Raw genomic sequence first — 18065 nt, 5'->3', positions numbered from 1 at the left:
AGCTCAATGCTTCAGAGCGGCACAGCCTAGTAAGAAGCCATCAGAAGGATCACGTAAAGATAACTGGGTTGAAAAAGCGGAGGGTTCTGTGGGATGCGTAAGAAAACATACGCGTTACACAACGGCTACGAGAATGATCGGCTCCACTTGCATAGTTCGTAGACTTGGAACTGAAAAGTAAATGCGGCTAACCTTGTTGAAACTACTTTTCCGTCAGGATCACACGAGAGCACACTTGGTTTCTTTAGATGAAGGTTTATGCGACGGTATCATGAGGTCCCGATGCTCCTTTGAGATGCAGCAGACAGAATTTCGCTGAGGCGAGTGACTGCCGTTGCAGTTCGTTGCTTCGCAGCAGATCAATAACAGTACACCGCAATGATAGGTGACACGTTCAGAATATGGCGAACAACTCCAACTCCAACCCAATGACCCGAAAAAAGCAGGATGTGCCGGGAGTCACACAAGTTCGCAGTTCGCAAGCTCGTTGTCATACGGCATCCATTATAGCTGACCGGATACGAAAGCATATGGAACGCCGTGCACAGATTTAAAACAAAATCGTAGAACCTATTGCAGGTGATAAATGTAGAGTATATTTTCTTTTTGAGGCTCTCTAACAAAAACATTTACATATTAAAAATGCCATTTCATGAAGCAGATTGACAGGTATTGCGTGACCACGTGACCCGTTTGAGCCAATTATGGGTGTTGGCAGTGGCCCTCGTGTTGACGTCATCGCGATGGTGAGCCGGGGTGGATATTCTATGTAAACGTATGTTTTCTCGGTTTGACGCTATGCGTGCTGAACTCGGATGAAGTCGAATGTTTAAAATTCGAGTTTAGAGAAACCGTGGGGTTTTAGTGCATGAATCTTCGCATGAAGAGTCCTTGTTGGGCGCTTTATCGACTCCAAGTACGAAAGATGAGAAACTGATGAGAGAGAGAAACTACCATGCTATTTCTGCTGCCATTGCTTTCCTTCATGGTTCTCTGTTGAGAAGTACGGCAAATACTAAAATGGGAGCATTAGATGTGCTTACTACAAATGGCTCGTCCAAGCAATCCGATGAAGGTGGAGATTATATCTCAGCTGGGGAACGCCATCTCGCGTTCTACTATGAGGCGAAACTAAAAAAAAAAAAGATTGTGCCATTACAGCACGCACTGAAATATTTACTGATGGTCTGATTAAGTGCGGTAAAACAAATTTATAGAAGTAACACGTTTTAGTACTTGGGGGTTGTTTAGCAGGCGGTTTCATCTCAATTCAGGCAAGGTTGTCCCCTAGGGTTATCCGATGTTCGTCGTTATTTCTGATACACAGTCAACTTTCTCACATTTTCTACGCGCAGCAGACTGTTACTGTGTGTTACTGTATGAAATAAATTTGAACGCGCGTAATTCGTTTTACGTTGATTTCTCTCGGCGTTTGCTGTCGGCTTACAAGTAAAGCACACATATCGTACAAACAAATTTTCTATCAAATGGAAGCTTGTTTTTTACTCTTTTCGGCGATGAATTTTATATACTTATTAACGCTACTGGAGAGGTGGAATATGCGTTAGAATAGGCCATGCTTCGGAAACATGCACTGTATTCGTGAACCTGTTCTTCAAAAACACCACATTCGATCTCGACTAAAAAATCTCAGGCATGCAGTAACATGTCACCTTTCTAATGGGACCACTTTTATGCCGGCAAAGAATTCAGAACCAAACTTACAAAATGAAAAGCGAAGGCTAGTACCGCAGGAAACTCCGCTCTCGCTGCTATATCGCTGCGGCGCAAAAATTCGAATTTTCGAATGTTTACCCTTCCGGTCACCGGGAAGGGAATTGCTGAAGCGACAAAAGACGATCCCTGTTTAAAAGAAGTAATGCAGTTTATTGCAAACGGCTGGCCTGAGAGAACCGAACCTCAGTTCGCACCATATGTTCAACGACGAGCCGGCCTGACGACTCACAGAGGATGCATACTTCTCGGATTACGTGCGGTAGTTCCTGACAAATATCGTTTGCAACTTCTGAACAACCTTCATGATTGCCATGTCGGCCAACCCAAGCAAGCAATGGCCGATGGCCGATGGTTGGCAAAAGGTCGGATAACAGTTGGCCAACGACTCTTTCGGCCATCCAACGTTGGCGCAGCGTTGCATAGTGATAGGCAGAGCGATGATTCGAAAGCCGTCGGCCAGGGTACAGATCCGTATCAAGAAACGAGCTCGTTGGCCAAGCACTTGCCAAAGCTTTGATCAATCTCGCCTGGGGGAGAGGGAAACGTAGAATGGTCTAGCGCTGCATAAGTTCGACTTTCGATGGACCAAGGGAATTTCTCAAAACTAAAGCAGTAAGAAACAGAAGCATTACCTTCATGGCGAGTTAATACGACACGCAATTCATAATTACAGTGTCATTTGTGTACGGGCCAAATTAAACTTAGACACGCCTCATCCTTCATTTTGGCACACACGCGAACAGATCTCTCGAATTTGCGGAAGCTCGCGAGACACGTTATGTATGGTATCTGTTTTTCCTCAGGAAACGTTGTGGGAAATACGAGCAACAAACAAATAATGGTATATCATTACCTTACGCCGCGAGACAATTGAGTCTGAAAATGAGGGACGCCGCAGGAATGCTTTGGTCTGTATCTAGGCACAACGTAGGCTGGCCAATGCTTGGCAAATCGTTGGCCAAGGTACAGATCCGTATCAAGAAACAAGCTTGTTGGCCGATGATGTACCAAGCAAGGCCAGGTAGGCCAGCCTAACTATAGCCTAGCTTGGCCCAATCTTTGTTTGTTGCTTGGGAAACAAAGATGAAAATGCTTGCCCGCTCATACATGTGGTGGCCAGGCATCAATAAAGATATTGAAGCCACAGTGAGACGTTGTCATCAGTGCGCAGCCTAGGAGTCCGCGGTTCCACTTCATCAATGGGAGCCTCCAGAGAAACCGTGGTTTCAGCTACATGCAGACTTCGCAGAGATGCACGGGAAACATTACCTCAAAATAATACACGTATTCAGTAAGTGCCCAGAGGTGGTGCCTATGGCAGCAACTATAGCAACGAAGACAATGTATGCCACAAAAGACATTTTCGTGCAGTATGGGCTTCCACAGGCTCTGGTGACAGATAGTGGACCACCAGTAGACCTTCACCAGTCAGCAGTTTACGGCCTTCCTTGCGGAACTTGGAGTTCATCACGTTCGGGCGCCTCAATATCATCCGAAGTCTAACGGACAAGCCGAGAACTTCGTACAAACGTTTAAGACAGCGCTATCTCGCTTCGCTATGGAGAGGAGAGAAAATATCAGAGATTTCCAGTTGAAATACCGAGTAACGCCGCATGCTTCTACAGGTCGTCCACCGTGCGAGCGGCTCAACAGCAGGCACTATCGGTCTGTGTTGGACCTTGTTTGGCCTTCTGATTTTTCCTCGATTCCCACGTCCATGCATGCTGGTGCCCGAGAGCGACAAAGGCGTTGTCATGATAAAGGACCACGGGACCAATTGTTTGGAAATGACGCATGCGCGGAATGCTTGTCCCACAGAGGAAAGGTCACTGGAAAACCGGGAAAATTATTGGAGAAGAAGGGAGAGTGCTCTTCCATGTGCGGGATGCTGATAGGAAGATTCATCGATTACATAAGGACCATCTTAACGACAGAGAATCTTTGGAATCGTGGGAAAGCGGATTTTCAAAAAAAAAAAAAAGAAGAAAACAGCGGCAGATCGACATAGTGTGCTCGAGGTACCGAAATTTCCTTTACCATACCCCGAAGTGGAGGCCGCACCATTGAGTGACGGAAATCGCCATATGTCCTTAAGTGTTGAAACACCGATGGATGGACAGGCTATCGCACCTTCGAGTGAAGCAGGTCCTACGGGTGACAATACACGCCGACACCCCTTGAGGATCCGTCGATCAGAAGAACGCTATTGCTCGACTTAAAGGGGGAGGCATTGTAGTGGCGCTAGAGGGTTGGATTGCGGACACTGAAGACGATGCGCGAGAGCACGGCATGTATCATTCGTTTCCATTCGTTATGTATCATTCTTCTGGCTGATTCGTCTGGGGGCGCAGGCTCCAACAACCATTGTCTCGTCTCTGGTTACTCCTATTAAATCGTTCTTATTCCCACGCATACCCACTATCTCACACGCAAAAAGCACGCGTTTCGCAACAAGGCGTTCGGAAATCTGCATGGCATGACAAAGAAAGGCCTTGTAAGTTATGTATTTCGTAACAATTTTTATGACGCGCTTTTATGTTCGAATGCTCCCACAACAGTGGTTCAAGCCCTACAACAATGATACGCAATGTCACACCAGAAGAGCGCGCCTTTGTTCGCTGAACGACATATTACGTGAAAGAAGCACACTCGTATACACGCACTACACGCATGAAAATATATACGAAACATGCGCAGAGAGAATAAGAAGAGACACGTGTCGGACGAGTGAGTTCAAGTGCAGTTCGGGTTCCTATGGGGGAAGTGGCAATCAATGTATTTCCCATTCAGTGTGGTCCATGCAAGCGGGACAAGAACGCACGTTAATGTGACGAAATAATGCCCACAGCAGTTTCCGCTGTCACAGAACTTTGGGGCCGGATTCACTGTCGAATGCCTTGTATCAGACGTGCGATGAACGAACATCCTGAACTGCTCTTAGTTGGCTTCCCAGAAGTCCTTGACTTCACTGGTCAGGAGGTGCAGAGGAACGGTCGAATTGCCTTTTTCTCTTAATACACAGACGTATGTGTGTGTGTGTGGGGGGGGGGGGACTGTGGTATAAACCGCGTAAAAATACAACGTCAAAAAAACGCTTAAAAACTCAATGTTTAAAAATGAATAATATAAATACCAACGTCATAGCCAGTCGGTTATCCCTTAACGGCAAAGGCAGCAAGAAAGATACTGTCGCCCAGAAATTTTGAAGAATCTAGTGCGCAACACCGAAACAGTCACCAGTGTAAACCCTAACACAACCAGCCCTTTCGATCATCAACTAAAAATGGCCGTACCACGCAGTTGGCATGCATGGAGGCTGTCCTACCGAGTACTGTCCCGTGAAATGGGCGGAAACTGTCTAACTACGGCAACGAACAGAAAGGGGGAAGCTGTTGCTTCGCGCAAAAGTAATGGTGGAAATACAGAGGGCTGTAGACACCATAGCCGACAGACCAGGCATGCTGCTTCTGGACGCAACAAGTAACGTTGCAGAAAGGTACAGCTCCCGTCAACCTTAATAATAACACTGCAAAAAATATGGTATCGTTCCCGAGCGCTATTACAGCAGCCCTTCTGGTCATGTGGAAATCTTAATTGAACAAAGTTATGACGTTAGGTTAACACAACTATTTGATTCCGTTCACATAACAATACCCTAACTCCCCCAAGGCTGTTATAGCATTCGGAAATGAGAACGATTTTTTTCCAGTGTTACTGTTAAGATTGACGGGGGCTGTACATGGGCCCTGTTGCCCTTGCAATTGGAGGGAAGCGAGTAGACTATGCTAAAGCTTGGGGATACGAGCATCGATGTGAAATAGCAGTCATCAGGTTGACCATGCACGGCCCTAAGTGGCACTCCGTTTTTATGATAAGAACGGGGGGAAGGAGCCCGGGATCTGTGATCAAGAAACAGATTCGATGTAGAGAGAAAGAAAGGCAGCGTCGATGTAGGAGGGCACTCAGCTTCCGCAAGTCCAAAAGCGTTCAAAGACGCCAAGTTCCAAAGCATCGCGGGAGGCAAAGACTATACGGCGCACGGTCGGAGAAGCCAGATCTGGACAGAACAATATATATCGCAAAAGCAAATGGGTTTCTGTCTGGTATAAGGATAATATATCCTTGTATCATATCCTAAATGCACAAGCCCGGCAGGCTGGTACACGCCAACGTACAGACGCAGCTGGACATAACTAAGCGACGGTTCTCCAAGCTTGCAGTGTGGTCACTACTCCACCTTAAGGTCCTCGAAATTCATCGGGATAAATACTTCTCGGCGGAGGCACTTCTGGAACTGAAGGAGTTATACCTGGAATTCCTAATACCAGAACTTGTCTCTCCAAGAGTGGAAAGAAGCAAATACGGTGAACTCCGCGATTTGCTATATATGCATGCAAATTTGTTGTTGTTCTTTCCTTTTCTTTGAAACATCTTACATCATTATCATCATTATGACTTACATGTTGCTGAATGGAGAAAGACAAACACGACGCCAATAAAAGGTCAGTTGTAAGTCAGTCAGTATCAGGGTCAGTAAGTGCCCGCTACTCAATTTAGGTATTGAAATACCGCTACCCTATTTAAAAGTAGCGCGATACTAGCGGCGCTACAAATTTACGAATGTAGCGCGATACGGCTACCGCTACCAAAAAAATGTAGCGCAATTACCCTTCCGCTACTTTGTCGCCGATGGCCTATGAATATGTGCTATATATACGCCAGCCAGATTCAGTGCTGAGCGACGGCCGCAGCTCGACTTCTTTGAGTCGGGCTTACATGATCTGACAGCGAGTTCACTGGACGTACTCCATATAGCGTCTAATTTATTTCATTTTCTCCCTCAAAAGTAGCGGTAGCGGAGGCGGTTACTCTACTCACAATTGTAGCGGAAATTACTTTCCCGCTACAAATAACAAACGTAGCGGAGTTACACCTCCGCTACTGAAAAAAGTAGCGATTACAGCAGTGCCACTACGCACAACACTGGTTCTGTATATATGCAGGGCTTTAAAGCTTTACATGGTGTGACTGCTGTTGTGACTCGTACCCAACGCAATAACGTGCAACTTACTGTAACATTACCTGTGCAGCTCAGCTTCACTACGTTCATTTATTTTATATCACTTCTATCACTACAAAACCTTGACCTTAAAGCAAAATGTCGTTTTTAGAACCAGTTCTATAATTAGTGTATATTTTGCGGTGCGTCAGTTCAAGACATGACTTTCTTTCGTGATACTCGCATGGTTATACTTCACACCAATAGGCGCTGGAACACCAAACAGGCGAAGCGCTAAAACCCGAAATGTCTCAGTCCGTTTTATATATCCGAGAATAAGTGTCGGGACGACTGCTGTCAGCTGAACGAGAATGAGATGTTGTTATGGGAGTGAGGCGAAACTATCTGCAAATTGACTATCGATATATCGATAGCGCATAGAAACAATGTACATTTACTCGATAAGACAAAACTATCGATAGTATCGATAACAAATGTTTTTTTTTTTTTATATATACATTTGATTCTCACTATCGACGATTGTGTACCTGCCATGGCTTTTCCATTCTCCCGTCAGCTACCAATAGTACCACAGTGCAAAGAAGAAACTTAGAGAAGGATGACTAACAGGCGGGGTCCTGAGTAGATACTCGTTTGGGCACGAGTTAGAATACTGCTTTGTCACTGTTTATTATTTGCGCTGGAATTCTGAGTGTTCTATTACACATTTAGAATTATTTTGATTGATTACATAATGGTAGCCTTTTGTAATATTTTACTGGGGATGTGTTTCTTGAATAGCCATTGTGCTTGTGGTAGGTATAATCGGAGACAGATGGTATATAGTTCTGGCGATATTTCACTATCGATAGTACTACACCAATAGCCTTACCATAGTCCAAGGTAGTGAACTATTGATAATACTATCGGCAGTTTTTCTTTTTTTTGCAACAACTGAACGTCTAACGAACTTTCCTTCGCCTGTCAACTTCCCTTTGTTTGTGCAGGACTACGCTTCCTCGAACGTGAGAGTTTTGCGAGGACCCATTTGACATTTTTCAAAAGCATGGAAAAATAAATAAATAAATAAACGGTGTCACTCGTACGAACACATACTCGTATGTACTGCGCTTTCAACCGTGCATCAGCACGTATCTTATTTAGCGACCAGTGAATCACGGAGTACGGAAATTTCCATGCGCAACGAGCGGTATAAGGGCAGCGCCTTTGCAATCCTACGGCAGGAGAAACGAGAGAAACAGAAGTAGGGACTTTTCTCGAAGGTTGCCGCGATTGCGATAAAACGCGCAGGCACCGATTGCATCCCTTCCTTGCAGCGCGGTATGAAAGCAAAACAAAAGAAAACAGTTTTCGGACGGTGCCGCCATCCCTTGACGGGAGCGAACGTAATTAGGTCGCGTGAGTTCGCCTCAAGACTGTCATTACAGCTAGAGTACCGTGGTCCGTTTCTCTGTGTATTATTTTTGCGTTACGAGCGTTGCACTTGAGTGCTTCATACTTCTTAGATTTCAGAAGGATAAACATAACCCGGAGAAAACGTTTGCCCTACGTTCGTTTCCTTTTCCCATGTCGAGATAATTTCTTATGACGGCAATCCAGGGCATCCTGCCCTGCCGCATATCTCTCGTGAACAACGTGGTTCAGTAATAAATAAGGGAGAAGAAGAAGAAGAAGAAGCACATGGAGTTCTTTGGAACAGTCTCCGGTGAATCTTCGTAGGTACCTGCTGTTGTGGCCTCGACAAAGGAAGTTAATTTGTAAGTTTATTATGAAGGAACTAGTTGGTTAGTTCGATTAATGATGGCGTCTAAGCCCAGTGTGCTGCAGCTTCATCTTGTAATAACGTTAACGAATATAAAGGTGTTTTCACGAAGTAATCTCTATCCTATGTGTTGTCTGAAACATTTATACTCCGGACGAATTTTTCATCACACTCACGCTCTGCCTCCCCTAATAAAACCTTCCGTCTGGAATGTGCACCTCTGAAGTGCACCTCCGAACTACTCGTGTTAGATTAGAGGTGGCTAGAATACACAGTTATTTGTCTATTCCGTCTGCAAGCTTGAACGTTCCAACAATTAGAATGAACTGAATCTCTTAATGGTGCTTGGAATAGTTTGATGTACCCTTGTATGCGAAAAGTGCAGGAGCATGCATTCTTCATCCTGTTAATGGGGGACTGTATCCTGACAATTATTAAATAACTTCATTTGCTTTATTCATCATCCCGTAAAAGGGCAATCACGTTAATAATATTTATCTGATATGATTAATTACCTATTTGAGGCTCTGCATTTAACAAAGCAGTCGACGTTTCGACAGTGGCACTGTCGAAACGTCGACCGTTTTGTTATGTCTCATAGCATGTTGTAGTTTTTGTATTAAATTATAAAGAAGTAAACTAGTTTTTGTTAATTTCCCTGTAATCAGTTGTCCAGGCCTAATTATTTTACTTTTAGTCAACTTCGCAAACTACAATAGAATATTATCACTGCGTAAAGAGGGGTGCGTACTGATGTTGGAAGGGGTAACCACCTTGATAAGGATGTAGCTGGGTTAATGCAATATAAGCATTACTGTGGCCGCCTAATTCGAGTTTTCCTATGTCTGTTGTTCATTCCCCCTATTTCTCCCCTAATTTTTGCTATTAATGTGGTGCAGCCGGTGTATGATGGGGACTGAATCGCGGTCTAATTTGTGTCCCTCATAGTTGTCATCTTGTCCTCATGGCAGATATCAAGCCGATATCGTACGCTGCCGACGAACGTCACCCGTAAGAAATTGCTCATTTCACCAGAGTCCAGCCGCACTGCCCCACTTCTGTCTGGGAACGCGTATGCTGGGAATTCGTCCAGTATGCTGTCCGGTACGTATGCGTTACTGCAGTTTCCGATTCAGGGGCTCATCGCGCCGTACAGAGCGTAGTATATGTTGTTGGGCTAGTTGGTGCATCGCAGTACAGAAGACAGTGTTAGAATAGGCGACCATAGTCCGGTCTACATCTACTCTTTGGTCGTCTATTCTAGCGCTATCTTGTGTAATCCAGAGCGTAGCCGTGAAGGTGCCAGAAGAAACAGAATATAAGTCTATCCCCAAGTTAAGAATTGTTGAAAAATCTGTATATTCACATATGCTCCGTTATGTCGATAATACGTTCCATACGTACTGATAGTACGTATGGAACGAACGTAGAATATGTAAACAAGTGCTCAGGAGCAGTACGTCACAAGGTCCAAGTCACTGGAGAAGTACGACGGAGAGCGAAAAAGCATGGAAGCATGCAGACACTCGCTACTCGTTCATGTGGCGCTGATAGCTTTTTCTCTCAGTGACACATATCCCTAGGAGGTACCCTACCGAATAGCAATGCAAATTTGGGCCTGTTGGTTACACATGAGTGATGGAATAAATATTCGTCAAATGAATTCCAGGTGCATTCTTGAAACAACGTTCAACCTGCGCTTCGGCAGCTAGATATTGCGTAGTGAGGATAATCAAGTTCCTTGTAAAGGATAACGTCAAACTAGTCCTGGTTTTGCATGATTAGCACAGGATGGGGAGCAAACGATGTCAATGGGAAGGGAGTATTCATCGTGTAGACAGTTTCGCGAAGGAGAGAATAATATTACGAATAAAGCACATGCACACGTTCGTCCGTTCGTGCAGTGAACATCATAGGCATCGTTTAGCGAGCCACCCTCGAGAACCGGAGGGTAACATTTCGGCACATTACAATCCAGCGTAATATTATAGTGCCGACAATACGGAGGCATGACCCACGAGCACGTAGTGTTCCGCAAACTCTGTGCAACATTGTTCGCTTGACTTGTGACCAGAAGAGAGCGCATGCCAGTGTCTGAGCAGCAGCCGAACCCGGTTCAATCCGAGGGGGACTACTTTTTTTTAATTAGCCAACACATGAACACATGTGATGAAACTTGGATGCATATTTCACACCAGCAACAAATGTAGTCTGATGGAATGCCGACATAAGGCATCCCAGCCGCAAGAGAAAAGTGAGGTGCAGCCGTCTGTTGGGAATCCCATGGAAACACTGTTTCGGGACATGCGTGATGTCATCAATGTGATCTTGTTGGAGCAAGGGGTTACCGTTAATGCTCAGTGTTACTCCACATTGTGAAACATAATTCAGAAGCAAATGCATGGGATGTTAATTGGAAGGCTCATTGTTCTGCATGACAATGTCCGGCCTCACATGCTGAATTTGACGGCAGCAACCGAAGTCGAATTGCGCCGAGAGGGTTTGCCCCATGTCCCTTACAGCCCAAATTTAATTCCCAATAATTTCCACTTGTTTGTTACCCTACGAAAACACATTCACAAAGAGAAGTTCCACGCAGATGAACATTTCTGAAAAGATGTCATGTAGTGGGCGCAAGAGCAGCCCACTTATTTGTACCGCAAATGCATCGAAGAGTTGTCACAGTGATGCCAACAGTGTGTAGATGCGCACGTTGAGTACGTTGAAAAACTGATGTACTGATGTCGTGCTTCTCGAACTATCAATCCTGTTTAGAGCAATAAAAGACCCTGTTACCTGGACGACCCTTGTGCGCCCGCGATTCGAGGTCGCACAGGTTTGAAAAATCGTGAAAAAAAGTGTTTTTGAAAATTTTGTGGAACAGTTCGAACGACATTCGACAGCCTTCTACTTCCCGAGATGAATTTGGATGCCGCAAGCAATCTCGTTGTTAAAAAGAGAGAAACAGTTATGCCGGTTTTACCTTTAGAAATGCGAGTAAACATGTTCTGCGCTTACACGTGATGTGCTGGAGGAGGAAAGTGTCAGCAGAAGTGTCATATTCAATACACCCGACATGTGTGTACACAGCGTACCGACGAAGCTTAAATAAGTATTATAGGCACTTGACACTATTGAAACTGTACAGTATAGCCCTTGTCGCTGAAGATTGTTCCGCAGTCTGACCTGCCGTTGTTGAAAGCATATGTTCTCGTGATGCACTTACATAGTCAGTGGCAGAAGAAGTGAAGTCGGTGACAGGAGTCAAGGTTCTGGGAACAGCTTACAATTGTAATGTAGGAGTCCTCCATCCAGACGGTATGAACAAAGGTTAAAGGGAGTGTCGCTTCCACGCTGCCGATTCCGAAACTGTAATGCCATTTTACTCCTCGTCCACCACCGCCAGCCAATAATGACGAAAACGCGACGCGAATCAGTGTAGTAGTTTCTCTGCAACGGTGATGTAATGCATGGCATCAGCAGATGAAGGATGCTGAGAGTATGCCGGAATCCGCTTTCTGGAAATCGGAGAAAACGTCACTTCGACAAGGCCAATACGTGAGTTGCCTTTGGCATGGAGGGAGTGGTTGGATGCCTTGGCGACAGACAAGCGCAAGGGAGGGACGGCTTCCGCAGGTGGCGCACAATCTGTGACCGTCTTGTGGGATGTTGTTTCGGGTTGGTGTCGGACGTGTCCGTACAGCCAGGAGTGCAGCATCGCGTTCCACTCGATATGTTCGCGGCAGAACCTATATTGGTAGGCGAAAGTATTTGCGGAGGGCTTTTCACTTATTACTCACGCGGAGAACCTATCATACCGTCACCACGCGCGTAAAAATGTTAGAATGCGGAAACTGTCAACAGTGCGGATCGGCAGGGCAATTCATATTTCATGCTTGACGTCTGGTTAGAGTTGCAAAAAATCCCCAAAAATTGATTGGGCGTGAATAAAAAACGTTTTCTTTTTCCTGTTTTTTCCCGGAAAAATTGGAAAATATAAAAAAAGTATGTCGTGCGCAACGAAAGGTGTTTATTTTCTGTTAGAAAACAGGAAACAAAATATAAAATCAGCACACGCACACACACACGTTCAAGAATCAGGATGCATTATTCCGATCCCTCGCTATCTGAGGAAATGTTTCCAGTGTCTCTGACATCACGTACGCGTTCCCTCTCCTTGTTGAGGTTCGGGTATGAGGGAACAAACACCAACTTTTCAACTCTGTCATTCTTCAGTCGGTTCTTAACTGCTGTGCGGATGTTGCCAAACTCTGACCAGTTACGTTCACATGCGGCTGACGAGGGCAGGATCTTCAGAAGGCGAGACGCAATGTCTATGAGTGGCTGCGACGTCAGCATATATCGCGTCGTCATCTTGAACGAGGACCTGATCATTCGCAACAGAACCCTCCAGTGCTCATTGTCAGGCAGTCGAAGAGAGATATTACTTGAGTAAACTGCTCTCGCAAAAGCAGAATCGGCACCCTCCTGTGCCGATGAAGACACCTTATCTATGAATCGATCTATGCCGCTGCTAGCCGAAGCCTGCTGACTATTCTCACCCGTCACATTCTGCTGCGAGAACGTGCTTTGTGACTTCAATCAACTTCCAATTTCTTGTCAGATGGACACCTCACACAGGAGAGGATATGGCTTCGCATCCGCGTTGCGTTTTGCAAATGCGTACGTCACCCCGCAGCACTTGCACCCCGCGTACTTTGGGAGCAGAGCTGTCATTCACGTCAGTCATGCCCTGTGCTGAAGTACTGCCAAATGTCCGACCTTGGCCGAACCATATCTTGATGTTGCTTGACATTCACGCGCATTCGTGGAGCAGCGGTTTAACGCTGGTGAATAATGTCAACAGAAATCCCAACGTTACAACAACGACGTAATCCGAAACTTTGGGAAACGCAATGTTGATCAGCTTGAACTCAAAAACGAAACTATGGGGTAACGCTATAATGAACAAGCCGTCAATTATAGAAGGGAATTGTAACAGGAACAGGATGTGCCTTGTATGATTCGTGTGGTTTTGTGACGACAGTTTTTTTTTCCACTTAAGGCGCTTGAAAAAAAAAACATGAAAAGAAACGTTTTTTACGGAAAAAAACATGTTTTTTATAATGAGTTTGCAACACTACGTCTGGTCCTCGTTACCCACATGTGAACAGAATGAGCGCTGTGTGAGAAGTAAGATGCTATATCAGTGGGCATACGGATTGCTATTTTGTCTTGAGCAGGACTAACGAGTCACTGAGACGATACGAAATTGTAACACAGTTTGAAGATGTGACGACGGAGGAATAAGAAAGACAAACACGGTGAACGTCCGACGTTCAACGTCTTTGTCTCCGTATTCCTCAGTCGTCACGTCAATTCAGTCTTGTACCAAGACAGGTCCCTTTTGTAGTCTTTGTAACACACTATTTTATTTGCTATAAGTACTTTGCGTGCGTGAACCACGATGACCTGGTTATACCTCCTTTCAATGCATTCCTCAAAGCCTTTATATAGCGCAGTAATTGGGTACATGAAGTCTGACCAATTGAGCAAAATAACGCGCCTAGCCCTCCGAGTGCTTCCAAAATGAATCGAATAATCGTATCAGGAATTCGTTGTCGAAAATCTAAACACTTTGATGTGTAGTTTCAGTGCCACTTTTACAGCGATAGCTCTTAAGTGGACTTAAGTGGAAAATTATGCGAGGCTGTCGGTTTCTGAATTGAGGGAACGTATGTCGAATTCTTTCATCTATAATTAGCTGCAGACTTTTGTGAAATTGTTGTTTTGTGGCTTTCATGGCTTCAAGCCTTGTTACGTTGTCACGTTCGTTGGAGTAGTGTTGTGGGTGCTGTGGTCCTTGCCTTTGTGTGTCATGTTATTGTGAATAGTGACGTGCGTTCGTTTTTCTGAATTCGTTTCATGTAGCGAAGTGAAGTACGCAGCCGATGGATGATCGTGCTAGTGCACCATGCCACTGAACTATTTAACAGATGCATCAAGTTGTTTGCATATCTGCACACGAGTAAGAAAAAACAAAAAAAGAATTCCGCATGCTGACGGTACTTTGCGCAGAGCTCTGTAGGTTGATGGCCGATATGAAATCTGTCGTGATCCATGTACAATAGGCATTCGACTGAACAAAGAAGAGGGAAATGTGTAGGTGAATGAGAGAACCACACACAACTTCGTTGCAACAAAGAAAATATGTTTATAATGCAAGTCTCCATTTCATTAGAGCACAGTGCAGTAAAATTAAGCTTTTTCACGGGGTAGTCGACAAACATGTAGGCGCTGCTGCCAAGGAGTATGTCAAAACATAGATTTAGATGCTGTTCCACAGGCTACGTCTCAACAAACTATACTTGCGTCTGGCATTTTTGAGTTAAGTGTGCTCCCGACATAAAGGAAGAAAAATGTGTAGGTACCGTCTTTCAGTTTCCAATCTGTTGATCGGGATGGCACCAGGTGCTGTTGATGCATTTAAGTGTTAGGAGCTTCGTCATTTTTTTCTGTTCTGTCTAAGCAAAATGACATAAATTAAAGGAGGTCAAATATGCAGATGTTGCAATTCATGGTCATAAACTCAAATGCTGTAATACCAAATTGCCTTACATAGTTTGTTTTTGCACTAAAATTATTTACATCACAGATATGCATTCACATTGCCACTAAATAGTAGATGTGATACGTGTTTGGAGCACGGACAGAAATCATGTCAACTGATTCGGGGATAATAATCAGTAAGAGATGAGTTTAACCTGAAAAAGTCTGACCGTAACTATAAGTCATAAGTATATATGGACTGTTCGACATGGTTCGACACAGGTGAACCTCTATATTACAAAATACATGGTGATCATGATTAATTTTATTGTATCGAATACAGTTAACACCAAATTTCAAAATGTTCCCCTTAAATAGGATTCATAAACCGAGGTTTGAAATTTTGTAATAACAAAGGGAATTATTTTTGTTCCAGAACCCACTGTTAATAAAATGAGGGAATTTGTAAACGGAAATTTCAACTATCGCGAGATGACTTTGTTTTGTTTCAATGACAATATAATTACATTGACTTTCTCTGTTACGAGCTGTGACACTATTACACAGGTGCCTTCGCCAAGCCACGCTGCACTGTCAGTGTCTGCTACTCTCCATATAAAAGAGATGAACGACTGAGCAACCAAGATGTAGAGCATGTTGTAGCACATGGCTCTTTCATGTCAACAGTTATAGTCCCTGCGTACTTTGCTGGGGATTCTTCCTGGAGAGTTTTGGCATTATTGCATGAAAATCTAAGCCGTAATCTCGTGGTTAGTAAATGGATTTTAATTATTTAACATCTGCTGTGTGAATGACTGAAGTCACATGAATGTGTGTGTGCGCCCCACACAAACTGCCTGCCTACCCATCTAAGACAAGATTCCATCCATCAAGACTTTTAAATTACATTTATGCAGCAATCATGTGCTTGTCGTTAGAACTTTCTAACGAGTTTGAAAAGCCCCTATTCAAACAAAAAGTGTACCACAAGCATATTTTTAATTGAATGGCCGAAGTGAAGCCCCTCCTCTGTCATGGCTTCGTGGCAAATGCTTGAAAGGCCTTTCATCTCCGGCGCACTTTGTTGTGGGTACTGTTGCAAAACCTGCACAAAAGCACAAACAGGGTGAAATTGACCAAATTCACAGAGAAGTAAAAGTTACGTTGACACTGAACAGAAAAACAGTGCAAGCTCCATCACCTGAACATGTATACTTTGTTGACGTGGTGCCGGAATGCTAGGGCATGCATCTAGCTTCACTACAGCTTGAGTGTGTCCACCATAAGAGGACAACTGGTGAAAATGAGTTGAGCACATGAGGTCATGTTTGCAGTACTCCGCCTATTTTGAATATCGTTCCGTATGTTTTCGGGGGAACCCGTGAAGGCGACAAACTTTTATTAACGTTATAACAGAAACAACAGAGGTTGTGCCCTCTTTTTCTTTATGTAACACAGGCATAATACACATCAAAATGTGTCGCAAAAAGCTGTACAGTCTCAAGTATGCAGATGCATGCACCTCCATCACAACAGAGCCTTCCCGTGTAGAACTGTTCATGGGATGGTGCAGCTTCTGCTTGGCAGAGTGAAAGCATCTGAGTGCTTGTGTTATGTGTACATTGAGCAAAGTATAAGGTGTTTCTTTATGTGTGTGTACCAGGGTTGCGGAATGGGATCACCCACTCCATTCCAATTCCATTCCGAGGAATGAAGATTTGTAATAATTCCATTCCTTTCAATTCCTCGGAATAAAAAGGTATGGTTAATTCCCACTCCTGGAATGGCATGGCAACATTAATTCCGCCAATAAAAGAATTAGGGCCAGTAATCGTACTAGCTAGCCCAGCAATGCGATAAAGGAGATTAACATTACCCAGTACGGAAAAAAGCACAAAGACAAGGTTATTTCGCCCTCCTCCTCCTCTTCATTGGCATCATCATTGCAGGAGTTTTCCACTAAAGTAACTGGTGCAAGTGATGCGGGGTTGCGGGCTTCACACTAGTGAAGCCAAAATCTCCATTGATTTTTTTTCTTAAGACCAAACCAAACCATCGCCCTTGACCGTGTGGCACCCAGGCCATTACATTCCAATTCTATTCGGCCTGCGAAAAAATGCCTAATTCCATTACAATTCCATTCCCAGGACAGTTTCCGCCATTCCATTCGCATTCCATTCCGGGCTCTGAAAAATCTGGAATGATTCCGGAATCATTCCAACCCCGGAGTGGCAGCTCCGCAACCCTGGTGTGTACTTGTATCTGAAATACGGTTATTTTCTCAGTAACTTTTACAGCTTCTTTGAATACCTTTGCTTGGGCGGTTGAACAAAAAAATTGAGAGATGGAGTCAAACAAATATAAGTAGCTGGGAAAAGGTGGGTGGCAGCTCTATAGGAGGAGTGGGTGCTCAACGGCAGGTGCCCTCTAGTCAAGGCTGTGTTGATAGAAAAAGATCGATGTTTAAATTGATATCTATATACGAGCCAGCCGAGGAGAGCTGTTTCGTTCTACTTGGAACTCGTAAGCCTGGCGCAGGTAAGTGACACGATCTCGTCAGCAGGGAAGTGACACCGCACTATACAGCGTGTCCCAGCGAGACATCAGTGTTCCACAGTGACGGCGCCACCTGTGAAGGCCGCAGTGAAAGCCGGCAAGTACATATACAAAGGAAAAATAGCCCATGCTCTGTGACTGCACGTTCAGCATATGCCTGAGTTGATTGTGCACTCCCAGCCGAGGAGTGCACGAGTTCCTACAATTCCTACATTTCTTACAGTACAAGCTCCTACGAGCTCCTAGTAGAACGAAACAGCTATCCCCGGCTGGGAGTGCGCGATTTTTATTTGGCTATATATTACAATAATAAAGGAGCAAATATTTCTATACATTGGTACTCCGATATACAAAGTTGTACAGCCAGCGAAAGTCAAGCTTAATTCACTCAAACACATATTGGAAGCATTTCACACAGATGAAAAGAGGAAAAATAGGCTA

At 44.5% G+C, this 18065-nt stretch overlaps 1 protein-coding gene across 3 annotated transcripts in view; it reads left to right on the top strand.

The window, feature by feature from the left end:
• Positions 1 to 8439: 8439 nt before the first annotated feature.
• The window catches only part of LOC135387018 (uncharacterized), a 287289-nt gene continuing 277663 nt past the window's right edge, over positions 8440 to 18065 (top strand). For all 3 annotated transcript variants that reach the window (XM_064616454.1, XM_064616453.1, XM_064616452.1), the window contains exons 1-2: positions 8440 to 8514; positions 9491 to 9623. In XM_064616454.1, coding sequence (XP_064472524.1) covers positions 9614 to 9623 — 10 coding nt within the window. In that variant the 5' untranslated portion in view covers positions 8440 to 8514; positions 9491 to 9613. The remainder of the gene's footprint in view (positions 8515 to 9490; positions 9624 to 18065) is intronic.

The sequence above is a fragment of the Ornithodoros turicata genome, chromosome 3, assembly GCF_037126465.1.
Source record: "Ornithodoros turicata isolate Travis chromosome 3, ASM3712646v1, whole genome shotgun sequence".
Classification (NCBI taxonomy): domain Eukaryota; kingdom Metazoa; phylum Arthropoda; class Arachnida; order Ixodida; family Argasidae; genus Ornithodoros; species Ornithodoros turicata.
This window is presented reverse-complemented; position numbering and strand designations above follow the sequence as displayed.